This window comes from Ammodytes marinus, assembly GCF_949987685.1.
Source record: "Ammodytes marinus genome assembly, chromosome: 6".
NCBI classification, from domain to species: domain Eukaryota; kingdom Metazoa; phylum Chordata; class Actinopteri; order Uranoscopiformes; family Ammodytidae; genus Ammodytes; species Ammodytes marinus.
In genome coordinates, this window is record NC_137235.1 from 26,155,242 (window position 1) to 26,173,957 (window position 18,716).

Consider the following 18,716-nt stretch of genomic DNA (forward strand, 5'->3'; position numbering starts at 1 on the left):
GCACTGACAGAATGTACGGATTACATTATTAATGAACCCATTGTTTGATCAGCCTTAGGGGTAGAATCACTCATTGTACAGTTGTAGCTCCGAGCATCAAAATTCCCTTTGGTGAGAAAGATAAATAATACATCATAGAACGCTTGAAATCACAATGTGCTGCTTTAGTGGTCACAATGGAGGATATTGAGTGTTTTCTTCTATCACACATTTTCAATGGTCCAAATTGTTTTCCATTAGTAGAAATCAAATCTCAGTCCGCAGCATGCATTGAGCGATGTGGGCGGACTGGGGAAAGAAATCGCAAATTACCTCAAGACGTGCTATGAAAATAACAAAATCCATTCAGCCAATCTATTCAGGTTGTGTGAAGTTTAGGTCGATAAAAGTGTATTTTGGGTCTTAGAGAAGAAGATGAAACCAGCACCCCCTTATTCGAGTTAGTTTACCCCAAACATAATCTTAGGTCTAGCTGTGTCTGTGTGTGTGTGTGTGTGCGTGTTTGGTGTGTGTTTGCGTGTGCGTGTCTGTCTGTGTGCGTGTGTCTGTGCGTGTGTGTGTGTATGCATGTATGTGTGCGTGTTTGTGTGTATATGTGTGTCCATGTGTGTATGTACGTACTGTATATGTGTATGTAGCCTATATGTGTATGTATGTGTGCATATAATGTGTATTGCTGATGTTATTTCACGTATATTATTGTAATAAAATGTGTATTATGTCATTTGTAATGTATTGTGTTTTATGGTAGTCGTAGCTAGTAGTCGTAGCCCCAACCCACACTGACTCAAATAGCACGCTTCACTCTGCTCCCTGTGAAGCCGATAAATACTTTATACAACTTTATTCACATGCAGTTGTACTAGCATTTATTTGAGCTCTGTTGTAGGTCTCTATAAACTCCTGTTTATTTGCCAATCCATTAATGCATTTCAAAACATATATGCTAGTGTATAAATCACAATTGTCTGTGTGTGTGTGTGTGTGTGTGTGTGTGTGTGTGTGTGTGTGTGTGTGTGTGTGTGTGTGTGTGTGTGTGTGTGTGTGTGTGTGTGTGTGTGTGTGTGTGTGTGTGTGTGTGTGTGTGTGTGTTAAAGAAGACGTCATTGCAAGTGGAGCAGGATGCGAGATGCTTTATTTGGGGTTTAGTGTTGATGTGTCTGCTGGATCTGAGCACAGAGACTTTGCCACAATTTCTCATTCTGTGGCATTCTCCTGAATCAGATCCCTCACATCACACAAACACACACACACACTCACACAGACACAGACACACACACACATCCACACCGCCACCCTGCCGTCAGTCAGGCTCCAATCAGGCTGAGCATGGACTGACGTCGGTGTGATGTGGAGGAGAGGTATGAGGGGGAGAGAGGGAGGGAGGGAGGGGAGGAGAGAGAGAGAGGAAAGTGGGGAGATAGGGGAGCCGACAGACAGAGACGGTGCAGGAGGGAGAATGAAAATTGTTTTTGTGGTCAGGATACAGTCTGGATGGTCCGTGTAATTATATCGTCCTATACACTTTGAATGACTTTTTATTGGTCACCAGATGTTACACAGTTCCAGCGACTAAAAATAACCCTAACCTACTGTTTTGACCTATGTGCAACCTCCGAAAGATTCTGGGAACCAAGAGAAAATGCTACACCCTTTCCCTCTTTCTCTCCTTCTTGGCCCTCCCTCCCCCGCTTGCCCCTCCATCTCTGTGCCCGCCCTCCACCTCCGTCTCTCCTCCCATCCCTCTCTTCCTCGCCCTCGCCGGATTTCACTTGGAGGACATGGTGTAGCAGCCGTGGGGGTGCCACTGCATGTCACGGATGCGCCTGATGGACTGCATCTGGGGGCAGCGGGCGCCGAACTCATTGAAGTGCTTGAAGTCTCCCTTCTCCAGCAGGTACTGGCTGCCACGGTAGCCGGGGAACTGGTATCCCACCCAGCTGGTGGAGAAGGAAAGAGGGAATTTTTATTTATTTGAAAATGGGATAAGATTTGACTAGATTGAGTATATAGGCATCAGAGGCAGAATGTAGGGAAAATAACAACGAGTAGCAGCAAATAAGTTAAATAAATAGTATCAAAGAGCAAGTCTGAAATAACAAGTATTCGCAGCAAAATCAGATTGTGTTGAATGCCTGACTGGCAAAAGGGAATAAAATAAGTCTTAAAGATGTTGGGGCAGGCTCTAAGCACCCTGAATCTATACTTCCAGATGGAAGCAGCTCAAATGTTTTAATATATTTAAAGAAATTGCGATAATGCCATTAGCCTTCTGATGTACTGCTCTGTCAAATATTGTTGGAAGTTGTTTTTGTGACTCGCCAATCACCTTCCCTGCAATATGAACTACTTTGGACAGTTTCTTTTCATTTGTCCTTTATCTGTGGGATAGTTAGCAAGGTTGCAGTCATCAAGAACATGACGTGGAAAAAGTGGGGGCATGACTTTACTTAAGAAAAATTGATTCAGGGAAAGAAAACACAAGGTGATAAGAGAGAGACATGCTATGTCACAGTGAACCCCTGATCAAGACATTGATCTGTTTACCAGGTACAGAATCACCCCCTCCCCCCTCCCTCAGCTGTTTGTATCAGGCTAGAGAAGCACCGCACATCAGGTAATCGCAGCAATTAAGAGACAGCTGTGCTTCCTGCCACACCCCTGACGTAGAGAGAGAGAGAGACACTGAGCTGGTGACACCATGGCAGCCTCCGCTAGCTGCTGATGAAAAAGCTTCTATTCCTGAACTCAGATAGTGAGGGATTATGTTGCTGATGCTCCCAGTTTGAGACTGACGGCACCGATTTGGAAACTGTCTGACACATGCAGCAGCACATGAAGTGGGTCTTTTCAATGTGAATGCAGAGTGCAATGTTTGTTTTAGCTGAAAAAGTGGAAAAATGTGTTGTTGGACAACTGCTCTGCAAATACAGAGAGGATTTTGCGATATCCGTACTACGGCTTAGTGTGCGGATAAAAAGATGATGTCTAGTATTACAAGGATTAGTTCAAAGAGAAACGTGTTCACTTTCATCAGAGAGTTAGATTGATAGAACTCTGAAATCTGTTCTATGAAGCTACAGCCAGTGCTTGGCTCTGACTAGCATCGTTCAAGCTAATTTCTTATCATTTTACATCATATTAACAATCCTCGGTAAAACTCTTTAACACTATTTTTTTGTACAGATATACAAAGGAGATGTATGTGTAATAGATAAGCTTTTGAGGTACTGGTAGTCAGATCTGTTTACATGTGGACAAAGCCAGAGTAGGTCTAACTGATTTCAGTCTTGATGCTAATGTAGGCTAATCAATTTTTGGTTCAATTTACTGTACCGTACAGACAAGAGAGAGCTCTCAGTATTCTCATTTAAATGTCACATTTTATGCAAACTTTCAGGTTCAAATTTGTCATTTCAGTTTCTACTAGAAACAGTTTTCATGGTTAACTTTCTATCAAAACCCTTTTATAATTCTCACAGTGCCATTGCAGAATCTCCTTTATTCAGTCTCAGTCTCATTTGTCTGAGAAACTCTGACGCTGTAAACCTGTCGCCTCAATACTCACGTTCCACAGCTGACCATGATGCTGCCCACTCTATCGGTGAAGCCATGGGAGAACAGGCTGGGAACGTCATCGTCCATGATCTCCATCTTGCGGCCCTTGTAGTCTCCGACCTCGTACAGGCAGATCTTGTGCTTCTCGGGGTCCTAGAGGATGGTGGATGGTGGCGAGGGGAGAGAAAGGGATGAAATGAGGCGAGGCAGGAAGAAAGAAAGAAAGAAAGCTAGCACAGTGGGTAAAGTGTTTTTTGTTGACAGGACTGGGGTTTTCTTGTTACCATGCGGACGGGCCTGAAGGACAGCAGGTAGTCGTTCTTCTGGCAGTTGCTCCAGGAGTCCCAGCGGGGGTACTCTCCCTTCTCCAGGATGAACATCTCACCAGAGAAGTTCATCTGCTCGTAGCCAACGAAGCTGAGGAGAGAAGGGGAGGGGGAAGGTGCTGAGCAGTTTATCTTATCACAGTCAGCCTGTGAAAACCGGTCTTAAGTGTGAAGTAAATTAGTTTTTTTGTTTTTAATGTTCCTCTTGTGAATTCCCAGACTTTATGAAAAGTGCACTACTGAATCACTGGAAGTCCCCTTTAGGTGTTTTATAATTGTAGGGCTTTTAAGCTTTAGTTTATAACAGCTGTCACCCTCCTGAGGAATTCTGATTAATTAGAACAATACTTTGGGCACATCTATGGTAAGCCTTTAGTAATCACACATGGATTTTAAACCTTCTGCTGTGTGTCCAGGTTTTTCTCCTGTGTTCTTTCTTCAGGCAATTATTTGCTCATACTTTAAAAAAAAGACTTTCTCCTGATCTCCTCACCTTGTCATTTTCTTCTTTGAATTATTGGACCACATTGTTACATGATAATTGTACTACTTTCATTCCAGTCATTGCTGTGTGTTTCTCTGTTATATTACCAGTTTTTAAGTATTGAAGTTAATTCTACTGCTGCACTCTCCGCAACTCACCTGGTGTGAAAGCTTCAGCCTAACACCTAAAATGCGAAGTGAGCAATGCTAATGGTGGGGAACAAGTGTGAAATCACCTCGCTCTCTTCTGTTCCGTGGGTGTTGGATACATTATATGTACTTACCGGTGTGTGTGTGTGTGTGTGTGTGTGTGTGTGTGTGTGTGTGTGTGTGTGTGTGTGTGTGTGTGTGTGTGTGTGCGTGTGCGCGTGTGCGTGTGCGTGTGCGTGTGCGTGTGTGTGTGTGTGTGTTCAGCTGTAGGCCTATACGGGTCACAGTCTACTTACGGTCCACACTCGACGCGCACGGAGCGCACCCTGTCCATGCCCATGTCACACACGTTCATACACTCGCCGGTGATCTCGATGCTGCGGCCCTGGAAGTTCTCCTGGTCGTACACACACATCTGTACAGTGGGGGTAAAGCAAAAAGCATGAAAGTGAGAACGGAGGCGGTGGTGGTTTCAAAGCCAAAGGCAAAAATCAAACAAAAATCAGACGGAAAGACATTGATGGAGGAGAAAAAGTGACCTAACAACATAGAGGAAGTCAAAGGAAGTGACCTGTCTGCCTACTCAATGACCTAACACACGTACATCTAAAATGGCGTTTTTTTCCTGTGGTTGTCGACAGCCCCCTCACTGAGCTATATGAATGGGGATGGAACGATACAAGTGACTCACAATGCGATACTGTGAGGAGTTATGGCCACGGTTAACGATGATATCCAAAAAGTCAAAAAGGCATGAATTATGTATCTATTCACAGAGCTGATATGAAAAGCGTATCTGATTTGTTAGTGTGCAACCTGTGCATCACAAACTGGCCAATCGCACAAAAAGCACAACAAATTGCATTGTGCAGCTTGAAATAGTGACTTTCAAAATAGCAAAAGGGGAAATCCATTTGAACAAAACACCTGACAATGAAATGTGTGACACATGCAGCAGCACACGGAAATTGCGATTACAAATTACGTGTGACGAAATGTTGCGATATCGATTTTTTTGTCCCACCCCCTATATAAGAAACCAGCAGGGTGTGAGAAAGACCCTGTGGTATAATGGTAGATCTCTGATGTCTGATGTCTAGTTGAGCATGTGTGTGTGTGTGTGTGTACTGTACCTTGTAGGACATCATGCCCTTCTCAGACATCTTGTTCTGAGCGGCCTTCCCGTCGGTCTGGGAAGCAGACTTGGATTTCTCTCCTCCGGCAGACATGTTGACTGCAAAGACAAGAGAAGAAAGAATGCATTGGGTCAGTTTTCAATAGGCGTCTTCCTCTGTCACATTAAGGGACTGTGTTGAAATGATTTGAAGTGGAGAGCGAGGTTAAACATTGTGTTTCTCTTATTCTATCAAAGTAAAACTCTCTCCAGTGACAGACAGTAATATTTGCTCTTTATCCTCCCCCTTTACTAAGAGAAAAAAACTTTTACAACCTCACCTAACAAAAAATATCAAACAAAATACTTCAAAGTAATATAACCATTTCATTAGTACAATTAAGTATGCCATTATTGGAATATAACAGAGTTTAAGAGGGTGTATACTTTTAAATGTAATACGTTAATAGGAAAATAATCATTCGCCAATTCATGTGCTCTGTTTACCAAATATTCCAGCCATTCTTTACTCAGAGCTGTCACTATCACTTTGTACCACATGCTGACAATTTTCTTTTTAGCTTTTTAGTTTACTCCCCGAATCTTCCCAATGTCCTCCCTCAGCTAAAAGGAATCAAAAATATATATATATAACTCTCCCCCTTTCCTGACCCCAACCCCACCCCAACCAAAAATCCTTTCTGTCCAATCCCTAACAAAGCTGAAAAGTGACTGAAATTGTTACACTGATATTCATAATACACATTTTTAAAGTCTATACATCAAAAACAATCTAAATAATCAATGATACACGCTAATAAAATAACATCCTGCTAACAGGCATGTATTCTTTGCAAATACAAGCATATAACGCACATTAAAACATTTACATATTGGGAGTACGTTTTCCGGAACCAACTTTGATTTACATTTTAAGCTCCACCCTTCACATTTTTCAGCAATAGCTTTAGAACGATTGACACCCAGAATAAACTCTTAACGTTTATTCCACAGTGCATTTGTCGGCTTTGCGCAAAATAAAATTCACCAAATATGCACCAGCAATGTTTGACTTTCGTATCTGGAGCTCTGACTGGTAATACATTAATCTCATCATCATGGTATCACATGAGGTTGTCCCTGCTCTCTACCTGCCCTTCTATTCTTTGCTTTCCTCCACTGTCTTACCTGTGGCAGTGTGTGGGTAAAGGAGTAGACTCGGGGCTCAGAGACTGGTGGTCTGTGTGACGCCAGGCCCCCCGCACAGCTTTTATATGCTGGCGCCCGGAGCGAGGGGATTATACACACAGAAACAAACTCGCTGAGCTCACAGCCCCCAACAGAATAGAAATACCCCCATCATCAAAGAGAGAGAGAGTGGCAGAGAGAGAGAGAGAGAGAGTTGGGCAGAAAGAGAGGCAGAGAGACATAGGTTGAAAGAAGAGAAGGCTATGAGGAAGCCTATGTGCAATGAACTAAAAGCCAATGTATTTGGCCGAAAGAGGACTTGATCAAAAGAGAGAACAACTTCATAATAACTTAATCATGACATGAATCCATGAAGTAAAAAAAAAAAAAAAAAAAAGAGTTCAGTCCATACAAAGTTTGACTGCAGTGAGTGAGCGGTTACTTTTTAAGCCCCATATAACCCCAATAGTAGTTTTAAGCCAGGCTGACCACAACATTTTAGAGCCTGTCACAGATTTATTCAATCCTCTTCCCCTCTGTGCTGTCATTAAGGGCCACTGGAACAAACAATAAACCAGAAAAGCAATAAGCTGCGAGAAAGCAATAACCTCACATGTTCCACCTCTGGGGTTCACCTCAGAAGGTTGGGGAGTGGGGGATGGACAATAATCGCAATCGTTCTCCTCATCACTGTGGGAGAAGGCTATTCAATTAAAGCAGCCCTCTTGTCTTATGTCTTGTGTGTGGGTGGGTAGAATATTGTGGTGGGCGAGGGGGAAGTCCAGGAGATGCTTATTCATAATCGGAGGTTTACGGAGGGAGGGAGTGAACCGACCTCGAAAGTAGATCCGCATGTGGCGAGGTGACGTGTCGAGTGACTTCACACCACATGTACTGATAAGGGTGTGCAGGAAATAAGGGCTTCAGCTGTTCCCCCAGATGAGATGAATAATAAACGTAGCTTAAAGTGCAGCCACAGAGTCACACAAGTGGAGGGGAAGAGGGTTGGTGGTCGACAGTACGCACTCTGGGACACATCTCTTATTGATGCCTCCTCTCTCTCATCCATGTTCCCCATCCTCTAGTGGGAAAACTGGAGGACACCCAGTGTCCTTCAGTTTGGACTGTATTTCAGTGACTTGATTTTTTTCAAGGCCCACCGTCCACAAGGACTTTCAAGATGATAAAATACTCCTCAGAGCAGATGGCTAGCAAGGAGTGAAGATAATTGTCACAGATGATAACGAGCACAAGCAAAGAGAAGTGTTAAATGATGTATGAAAGACATTATGTAAGATAGATATTCTGTTATCAAGTCACTGGATTTCATTTTTTATTTATCCACACAATGAAATGAGATAATCACAAAAAGGTTCATTTAGTCTAATGTGATATGTTAACTTGAATGTTTCTTGTATGCACACTAGTATTCACTTTCAGTATGATGCCATGTTCGGACTGCTGAACTTCACCCACTCTTCCTCAAGACGTGTCAGCTGTCATTGTGACGAGTTGTGTAAGGAGTTTTAGCGGTCAAAACATGTCAAGGTTTACTATAAGTTATATAGTATAAAAATACACAAGGGAATTCAAGTTCATTTCCTGAGATACATTTACCAAAATGGCAGCATAGTATATACCAGTTGACATGGCAACACACACAGATAAACATTCCCAGAGATGACAATAAAACAGCCCTTGAAAGAACTGAAAGAAATTCTGTTATTGCTTTACCCATGAACTTTAGGGGGACTTTCCAAACAATTCTAGGCCTGTGTTGGACACTGGTCTCCCAAGGATGCGAGGTAATGAAAGAACGTATATGTAATATTTGCACTGCGGCACTAAATCTAGGTTATATAAACCATCTTTTAGGGTACAGAATTATACAAGCATGCAACTCCCATCAGTTACATAGTGGTGCTGCACTTTTTTTTGCAGGTGATCCTTGTTTTTTTAATGAGCAATCTAAGTACAGACACTATGTATCCATCCCTCGTATAATATCAGAGCATACGTGCCATAAGATGATGCAGCAGATCTGAGGGGAAAAGATGAAATAGAGCCAAGCAGAGCCACTTGTATTTTTCATTAGCTCTTCAAAAACCTGCTCTTCAAAAGCCCATTGATCAACATATGGGAAAGAGAGGTTTGATTGATCTTCCTACCAACAGAAAAAGGTAGCATATACAGTAGTACATTCACAATTGACTTGCCAGGTATCATGTAAAGGCCTGTTTGTTATCACTGTGTTTACATGTGTACTGCAGAGTGAAATACTGGGACGACTCTGAACATTAAAACTGCCATCTTGAAAGTATTTTTATAGTTCACACATATGAAGAAAGTTGTGACGTGTGTGTGCATTAGCTGTCAGAACCAAAAGCTATAAGTGGATCATCCTGAGGGGGCTTCCAATTACAAGCTCACATCCGATTTATGAAATAAAAGGGGGTCCTCCATGGAGCGTTTACTATGCATATAGTCAAGTCAGTTACACAGGAGAAAGTGACGTGGCATCTTGCAATCACCAGCTGAAAAAAGTTTGGTGTTAGAGGTGCTTAACTACCCACCGCCATATTGTATAGCCTACAAAAGTGTTATGAAATAATGGTGGAGCAGAGCATTGACTATGGGTGGAGAGAAGAATGATAGTGGTTGTGACTTTGTATTACATTATAAAATCTCTATTATAATATAATGAATGAGGTTTTTCTTCCCTCAGTATTCCCTTGGCCCAGCTGTCCTGTTAATCCTAACCCTACATTTTACTAGGTTATTGAGAACATAAAACACTCTATCTGCCCTTTCTCAGGCTAGGATGAACCGATTTCATAAATGTTTGCACATTTATACTACATGGGATGTCAGAGTTCAATACACCTTCATATTTCCATAGGTGAAGCACGTGGGAGGCTGCCATGGTAACTGTGGGCCATTGCCCATACAAGTTACGGATGTGTTTGTCTGCAAAGGGCCATGGGGTGAAAGTTATTCTCTTATCTCTCTCATTTAGTTATATCTACCTCTGGTTCTTTTTTCATTTGCAATTTTAATTATTTGCAATATTGCTTACTTTTTATTTTCTTATCTTACTGAGTTTTATTATTTGTCCACTCCTTCTTTATTTGTCAATTGTACTGCCTGTTGACTGACTATGTGAGCTATTGGATACCTGCATTTTCCTCTATCTATCTATCTATCTATCTATCTATCTATCTATCTATCTATCTATCTATCTATCTATCTATCTATCTATCTATCTATCTATCTATCTATCTATCTATCTGTCTGTCTGTCTGTCTGTCTGTCTGTCTGTCTGTCTGTCTGTCTGTCTGTCTGTCTGTCTGTCTGTCTGTCTATCTATCTATTCTAACATCCATCCATCTATCTATCCATGCATCTATCCATCTCTCTCTCTCTCTCTCTCTCTCTCTCTCTCTCTCTCTCTCTCTCTCTCTCTCTATGTTGGGCTATTATCATATTAGGCCTATATATTATTGAATAATTCATTGAATTACTCTGTCCCAATTTCCTCGACTCTTGGTGGTAGCCACCATTGAAACGGGATGGCTCTCCAAATCCTCCTCATTCTCTGCCTATAGTCCCGGCCATTGTTGCCCTATACGATGGCACTGCTGACCTATACGAATAGACCAACAACAGCCCCGCATTCCCCATCCTCACCTCTCTGTGTGCCTGCGCTGTATATGATGTGCTGAGTCGACAGGGCGCACACACACTGTTACAAAGAGAGAGAGAGGGCGAGAGAGGCAGGGGCACAGCTGAGCGGCAGGCCAGAGCGGCGCGCGTGCACAGCCATGAACAGAGCGCACGCGAGGTTCACGCTCACCTGCGTCAAGCTGGTCACAGTTAGCGCGAGGAATACCGGAAGTCGCCCCCCCCCCCCGCCCCCCGACTCCAGTTAACTATGTTTACTAGAAACTGCCGATTGTTCTCTCATTTAATGAATGTAGCCTATTGTTAACTCTATGAAATGACCGTCATGTTACGCAAAAGCCTATATGATATGAAAGATCCACTTTTTGTAAAACCTTATTTTATCTTATTTGCTTAGAATATCGAGTGTGTTTGGTGTTTCACCTTATCTTATTTAGGCTGTATGGTAGGATTCAAATCACTGTTTGTGATGCTCATTCCATTTCTATCTCAATGTAAATCTCTATTGTAACGCATGCATGTCATTTGTATAGGCCTATTGAAAATCACTTGGATCTGCATTTGTATGAACGGTGTATGAACATAAAGTCATTATTATTACAAACTATATTATTATTATTTTAAAAATGCGAACACTTGAGAAGGAAAAAGTATTGTTTTAATATGTTGCTCTAAAAAGACTCGAATAGTCTAAATAGTTACTGCTTATTCTGTTCACTGTATTTCCTACAGGTGCTACATCGTTCAACTGAGTTTAATAGTGAAGACCCTGCAGGAAGTAGCACTCTCATTTCATGCTGTGTTTACACTTTACAAACAATCCTCGTTTGCTTCATTTGCATGGAGGGGCCACGCGCGCACGCACGCGAGCACGGGGTCGCCGCGTGGACGCCGGTATAAAACAGAAGCGCCAGGTTCCGACAAGATTCTACGTAAAGAGGATTTGGTGTATGAAGAACAGGGAGAGCTTACAGGTGAGCAACAGAGGGAAAATGACTGAGACAACTTTCCCACGGGATGGATTTACTGGATTAATTTCATTTAATATATGGACTAAGCTGCTTGTTTCTTTGATAATATTGGCTTTATGAGAAGTTGAACGTTACACTATTAAATCATATGTTAAGAATAACTATAGTTAACAGATAGTACCAATTTAAACTTTTTTTAATGTAGCCTTTTCAAAGTTCATATTAAAGAAGCTGGACATTTGTTGTCCATTAGGCCTAAATGAAAAAATAATTAACAGAGTGATAGCCTATCCTGTTTATTATACATTTATTAATCCGTGTATTTTTTTTTCTTTCCATTATAGACATGTATCGATTCAATAAAACCCACATGACCTCCCCCATGTACATCCCTAGCATGGGTACATCCCCTTTCTTTAAGGTGAATACACACACACACAAACACACACACTCTCTCTCTCTCTCTCTCTCTCTCTTTTTTTTTCTTTCTCTCTCTCTCTCTCTCTTACTCTTAACACACACACACAGACATTACACCCCCTCATTCCTCCCCTCTTTCTGTGCAGGTGACTGTGTTCGAGCAGGAGCATTTCCAGGGCAAGTTCGTGGAGTTTACTTCCGAGTGCTGCAACATCCACAACTGTGGCCTGGACAACATCCGCTCCATCAGAGTGGAGAGTGGAGCGTGAGTCACAGCCTGTACGCCTGCTGCCAGTCTCTGTGGACAGCTGACTGGCTCTGTCTCTGTGTGTGTGTGTGTGTGTGTGTGTGTGTGTGTGTGTGTGTGTGTGTGTGTGTGTGTGTGTGTGTGTGTGTGTGTGTGTGTGTGTGTGTGTGTGTGTGTGTGTGTGTGTGTAGAGAAAATGAGAGAGGAACCAAATAGTGTCCAGGCACAAACGAGCTCACCTCTGAGGTCCCTCCATCCTCCATGTAAGGTGCAACCAGCATAAACAGTTCGTAGAAGGAGATCATATGAAATCTTTCTCAGATGAAATACTCTGAAATACTTTTGATCCCGCTCAGCCGAGGATCAAACCTGGTCTATTAACCAACCGTTAAGCCCTTTGATTTACTGCAGGAGGTTCACTTTGTGGAGGCTATTCAAAGCTGGCGTATAGGCTACATTACTCCACCTGTGCTCTGCTGCGGAACTTTTAAAGCCACCTGGTTGTGTCCTTTTTTAAGAAAATGGTGTCCAGCCTCCTCTTTCTCGTAAAGCGTATGCGGATCACAATGTCAAGATCATTCTGATGAAAAGCGTGGACAGTTTTTTTGAAGGGGAAACTTTAAACTGCTCTTAGGAATACCTTTCATGTGCTGTTCTATTTCTATGGTGCAGTTAACGCAATAATGAGTCTTTTTTTGAAAACAGTTTGTATTTATGACTGGATGAGTGTATGTTTTAAAGAAACACTCCGGGGTACTATCAGTGGTGGGAAATAACAAAGTGCTTGAAGTGATACACAAACAACCCCGGAATAACTTATAGCAGCTAATCTGTTTCATCTGCTCTCAGGGGGACATAGACGAATAGGGAAAATAGTTCCAACTTTGGCACTTTTTTTTAAACTTTTTTCTAACATAATGGAACAATGTGTTAAGATATTTACCTAAGCCAATAATTCTGTTGACACAATGTCACATTGAATTCTATTTATCTAGATGAGTTTTTAATTAGATTGGTTTCAGTTTTAGAAGTTAACTAGTTTTTCAGTTGTATAGACACACTTCTTTGAAGGTTCCGCAACAGTTGAATAGTAAAGTATCTCTTTGATTCTCCAGAACAGTGACTGTTTTTTTTGTCAGCTTTGGGAGACCCATTGTAGAAACAGTTTTTGTAGTTTCTATAATTAGGAAAAATGGATATTATCAACTAACTGCACCTGCTCTTTTATCCTCCTCTTTATGAAGTGCACTTTTAACCCGTGGCCACTAGGGGGATGAGACGGATTGGAATTTCCCATCTGCCCCCCCCCCGCCCCATCTCTTGCTGTGTGCAATTTTTCATCTTCTCACCCTGTTTCATACACCTGTCTGTTTTATGTTGTAAATCATTTTAGACAGGTTTAACTTTTTTATTATCCGCCCCTGACTCTCTCTCACCTCTCCCTCTCTTGTGTGTGTGTGTGTGTGTGCAGTTGGGTTGGTTTTGAGCACCACGACTTCCAGGGCCAGCAGTTCATCCTGGAGAGGGGAGAGTACGCCAACTGGGAGGCCTACAGCGGCTCCCTGTCCTACCACGTGGAGCGCTTCATGTCCCTGCGCCCCATCTACTGCGCTGTGAGTATCTACAGAGGAGGGAAGGGAAGGGGAAAGGGAAGGGCTACTATGAGACAGAGGCAGGGCAACATTATTTATATTGCACATTTTCGCACACAAAGGCAATTCAAAGTGCCTTACAGATTTACAACAAAACACCAATCAAACAACAAAGTATACAGTTTTCAGGTGGAGAACGATTGTTGTCAAAATCAGTGAATATTTCCCTCACGATCCTCTACCTGTCCGTACTGTGTGTGGCACACTGAGAAAGAAATCTGGTGTCAATCAATACACAGCCTATGTTCTGTAAACGGGCTTGTAAACGAAGGGGGTCCACCGTAACAAGCAACACGCCCGTTCACAGAGAGCCTAGGCCGCCTTTAATAAAACATTTTAAAAGGTAATATACACAGTGGAAATAGGCAATTGAAAATGGAAAGGTTTTTAGCTTTTTAATTACTCTAAAGCGGTCAGAGTCCGGGCTTGTCTATCATCTGGAAGGCTATTCTGAGTTGCGTAATAACAGAACGCTGCAGTGGGAGAGAAAGATGGAGAAGGGAATGAGAAGACGGTGAGTGACAGAAGGATGGAGTGATCAGTGGAGTGAGCCACCACGCACCGAGTGACTGTAGAGAGCTCGAAAATAGCAAAAATGAGGCAACTTATACGTTGGTGCCAAGTGTCTGCTGGAGCTCTGTGCGTACGTCTGACAGTATAACTCTCTCTTGCCCCCCCCCCCCCCACCCCCCTCCACAGTCTCATAGCAGCAGTCGTATGATGATCTTTGAGAGGGAGAACTTCACCGGCCGCTGCACCGAGCTGAACGACGACTACCCCTCCCTGCAGGCCATGGGCTGGACCAAGCCCGAGGTGGGATCCATGCACGTGCAGTGTGGAGCGTAAGTCAGCACTCAAGTGTTCAGCGTCATTGAATAGTCACACAATTTTGCCTTTCAAGAAGTTTCAGCCACTTTCAACTAGTCATTCAAATAAAAAAAAGGCGAGGTAGGGAGATAGGAGGAGGAAAGATATATTCAGTGCTAAAGACTTACAGGTGCAGTGTGTAAGAATAAATAAATAAAACTTTATTTCCAAGCAATTATGCGCTATTTCTACCAAGTCTGTACTGGAAAACGAACCAAAACCCCTTTCCACACTGCACTTTTAATTCGGACAAAATGAACAGTCGACTGTTATGTCGTTATGTAACTTGTATCTTATCATGAGTGTAATAAGAATGCTGGTGTTTCCATTTAGTACTGCTGTGCCTAAGTGCAGCCGCATAAAGCTGCTAGCATGCAGCTAATTATCTCACTCCTACAGGGCTGAGTTGCCCATTAACTGTTCCTTCTAGGCAGCTTTAGTGTTTAGTTAAAAAAAAAAAAAAATCCCCTCCACACCAGCGGCTTCGCTCTCGGGACGGCTGTGTATGTCGGCTGACCACTTTGATTCCTAACGAAATGTGCCAAAAATATTAAGTGGACTGGATTTAAATTAGTAATGGTAGTAATAACATTGTCACGTATCTGAATTTAAACGGTCATTTCTTTAAGGAATATGATCCAATTTATTGTTTCCAGATTATGCTTTTTTCAAATATTTGAAACTCAAACCCGGATTCAAATCAGTATAGCAGCACCTGGAGAATCATATCAAAGATTCAGCTCATTTTTACTCACCGACTTCCCCTCCTCCTGCCTGTCTGTCTCCCTGCAGCTTTGTGTGCTATGAGTACCCCGGCTACAGAGGCCAGCAGTACATGATGGAGTGTGAGAGACACAGCGGAGAGTACCAGCACTGCAAGACCTGGGGCTCCCACTGCCAGACTCCCAAGATCCAGTCCATCAGACGCATCAGGCACTGAGAAGACATAAAGACCAGGACTGGAGACAGTAAAGCGGCTCAGGCTAACACCTGGATGCTCCTGTGCTTCATAGCAAGAGGCCCTGTCTGACTGTGAGACAAAAGCCTGAACTTTAGGGCGCGTTTTTCCGAGTCTGAGGCTTGCTTCATTCGTCGGGACCGCACAACTACAACACAAACCATCAGTGACAAAACGTAGCAGCTACCTCTTTATCCCAGCTCATATTCATATTTCTGTTCATACTCATTTTGTCTTAGCGCAATAAATAAATAAAGTTCAGATTGAGAACATGGCATGTCCTTCCTGTTATTCCCGTGTAAATGTCTGGCATTTACAAATCAGTTAAAGGTGGAGTAGGCAATTCTGGAGAACACTTGTTGTCAAAATCAGTGAATATCTCATCACAGTATGCTATCTGTTGGTACTGTGTGTGTACTGAAAGGAAATCTGGCATGTATACAGCCTATGCTCTGTAAACTGGTATGTAAACAAAGGGGGGGGGGGGGGGCGTAGCTAAAAACATGCAAGTTTACAGAGCCTTGGCTGTGTATTAACTCTGCCTTTTTTTTCAGCGCACAAATAGGACATAAAGGTAGCGGATCGTGATGAGATGTTCTCTGAGATTTTGACAACTACAAAAACAACTACTTTTATCTACAAGTGACCATGTGTCCATAGGCTCAAACAGCAGCTGTCATTTCAGGAACTTTTTGGATACGTCATAACACAACCACAACTTTTTTCGCACAAGATGTTATCGTTTTACATAAGTAGATTTAAATTACTTTTAATGTGTGTGGGTATGTGAATGAATTGTGTCAAAACAACTGCAACATAACATTAATTTGGCTATTCTTTGAAATGGTCCTACTTTCAAGTTTCCATGGCGATACGTGTTAGGCTCTCCTTAATGACTTTATTTAAAGAAGGTGATTCTTACATCACACCACCCACAAGTCAGGAGAAACACAATCACATTATTCAACACAAGTGAAACGTACAGGTGTAATCCAAAGAAGTGCAAGAGCTTCACACTGTTTAAGTTAGGAACACAACATTACATACACTGACAATTTTATGCAACATTAAGTAGCTTTGGCATCTGTTGGAAAACACAAAGATGAAATGTTGAACATACCCACTAGAGAAGGTGGAATATATTTCTTCCCTTCCTCCCAGGGCAGATTAAACTTAAAATTCCTTCTGCCATTCATTTTACAGAAAAAGCTAGGTGAACTCAGTGCACTCACTACAAAAGCATACACACTTCTGACAATCAGTCTAACAATCAGTATGGAAGTGTGGTAGCTTGCAGTCACAGCATAACTGTTTTCCTGGAACAAACTGTAACATTTTACAATAATACTAAGCATTAAGCATTGCTTAGTAAATGCATACTAAAAATTAACTCATCATTTACTAACCATTAGAAAATGCTTAGGAAATGTTCAATAAGCATTAAGTAGGCATTAACTAACTATAATGCTTAGTTAATGCTTTACAAACCAATTTAAACTTAATTATGTGACTCCTGAAACTATAAATGTTCAGTAGGATTAGGTTTCCCCGTGGGCATTTTAATTTTCATTAAGGATAACATTAACCGTATCTCCATTCTATTGAAGTGAGTCTTGACAGTGAACTTTGAATCTTTTTTCCTGCTGTAAAATGTCAAAATGTTTTCAGTGAAAAAGAGGAATGAGCATTCAAAACAAATCAGCTCATTTTGCATAATGACAAAACAGGATCTGTTAACTGTATCTACGACTTTTTAATACTGTTGGGAGCCTTAAATGAATTTTAATAATACTTGAGGGTTTTTTAAGGGCATTGGGAAACCATCACATGGGTGCAGTTTTAAGTCTTGATCAAACATTGTTCGATATTTTTTTTGCTGTACCAGCTTGTGGCTAAATAGTCCTGCTTTTGTATCCAAGTTAGCAGCATGACTATGGATGGCAACATCGGTCTGTCCAACATTATGGTCTACACTGAAATATCTCAACCTGTATTGGATATATTGACATGATTTTTAGTACGGAAAGAATTGCCCAAGTGAATCCTAGTGACCCGTCTTTTGCGTGAAATGTGTGAACTAGGAGATGGATGGCATGACACTTAGTACGGACATTCATATCAACAATCAGAATTTAATAACTTAGGTTCCCCGGAGTTTAGTGCCAAAACTTTGGTTTCTATCCACAACACTAATGACATCCCTTCAGCCCCAGCTGCAGTTTGTGTTAAGTGCTCATTAGCAAATGTCTGCTCACATAGTGCACATGGTAAACAGTTTAATGAGTATTCAGACTCTATTAGTAACTATAATTTCCCTGAAGCCACTATTTACCAAAACGCATCATGTAGGCTACCTTACTGGCATTGGTCGTACTCGATTGACAGTCCGTACCTGTAACCTATTCAACTATTATAAAGCATAAACATGCATCCATATTATATTCAACTTCTGCAATAAGCATGTTTAACTCGTCCCAATAGATACATCAGGCAGCAGGCACGTGTGTGAGTTTCTGATAATCACTTGAGTCAGCACGTTTTCCCTTTAGAAAATGTGCACAAGTAAAGGCATCAACGGTAAATAAAGAACAAATATATCTAAGGCTGCTTTATGCTGTTCACATCCAGCAGAACCAGGCTTTTTAAAAATGACTCCATCGAAACACACTTCCCCATTTAGGACGCACTTGTAAAATCAATTCCTCATTATATTTTTTCCAGGGAACTTTCAGTCCTTTCTCTTCTCTCTGCGTGCTCTTTCTTGCTGTTACACAAAAGCAACAGCAATATTCTGTTGTATAAATATTGGCACATTGGGTAAATGAGACACAAACTTTGCAGCGATAGAAAAACAAAACTACCTCTTAAGTTTGTCATAGCTACCAATATAGTATTTCCAGTTTCTGTACTATTTGGTCTAGATCAATATTGAGATAGCAGTTTAACTGATGATTACAGCTTTTTAATTAAGCGTAAGCAAGAAAAAGAGCGCAGTATATAAGAAGTATAAATATCTGTAAAAACATGAATGGAGTAATGAATAGAACAGCATCCAGTGCCTCTCTGACTCTCTTCCTCTTCTGTACATGGCTGCGTTCCAA

The 18,716-nt window shown here is 41.8% G+C and overlaps 2 protein-coding genes across 2 annotated transcripts; one reads left to right on the forward strand and one right to left on the reverse strand.

Annotated features, from left to right (window-relative positions):
* Positions 1-1,768: 1,768 nt before the first annotated feature.
* crybb1l2 (crystallin, beta B1, like 2) lies at positions 1,769-6,994 on the reverse strand (the record flags this gene model as incomplete). Its single annotated transcript, XM_080029123.1, is given in 8 exon segments — positions 1,769-1,940; positions 3,569-3,711; positions 3,843-3,975; positions 4,814-4,932; positions 5,651-5,751; positions 6,820-6,856; positions 6,859-6,969; positions 6,971-6,994. Coding segments are annotated over 8 exon segments (840 nt in total).
* Positions 6,995-11,817: 4,823 nt separating this feature from the next.
* Positions 11,818-15,597, forward strand: LOC307252407 (beta-crystallin A1-like; the record flags this gene model as incomplete). Its single annotated transcript, XM_080030066.1, has 5 exons — positions 11,818-11,892; positions 12,038-12,156; positions 13,610-13,751; positions 14,490-14,632; positions 15,450-15,597. The coding sequence occupies 5 exons, from the start codon at positions 11,818-11,820 to the stop codon at positions 15,595-15,597; spliced, it is 627 nt and encodes a 208-aa protein (XP_079886192.1).
* Positions 15,598-18,716: the final 3,119 nt, after the last annotated feature.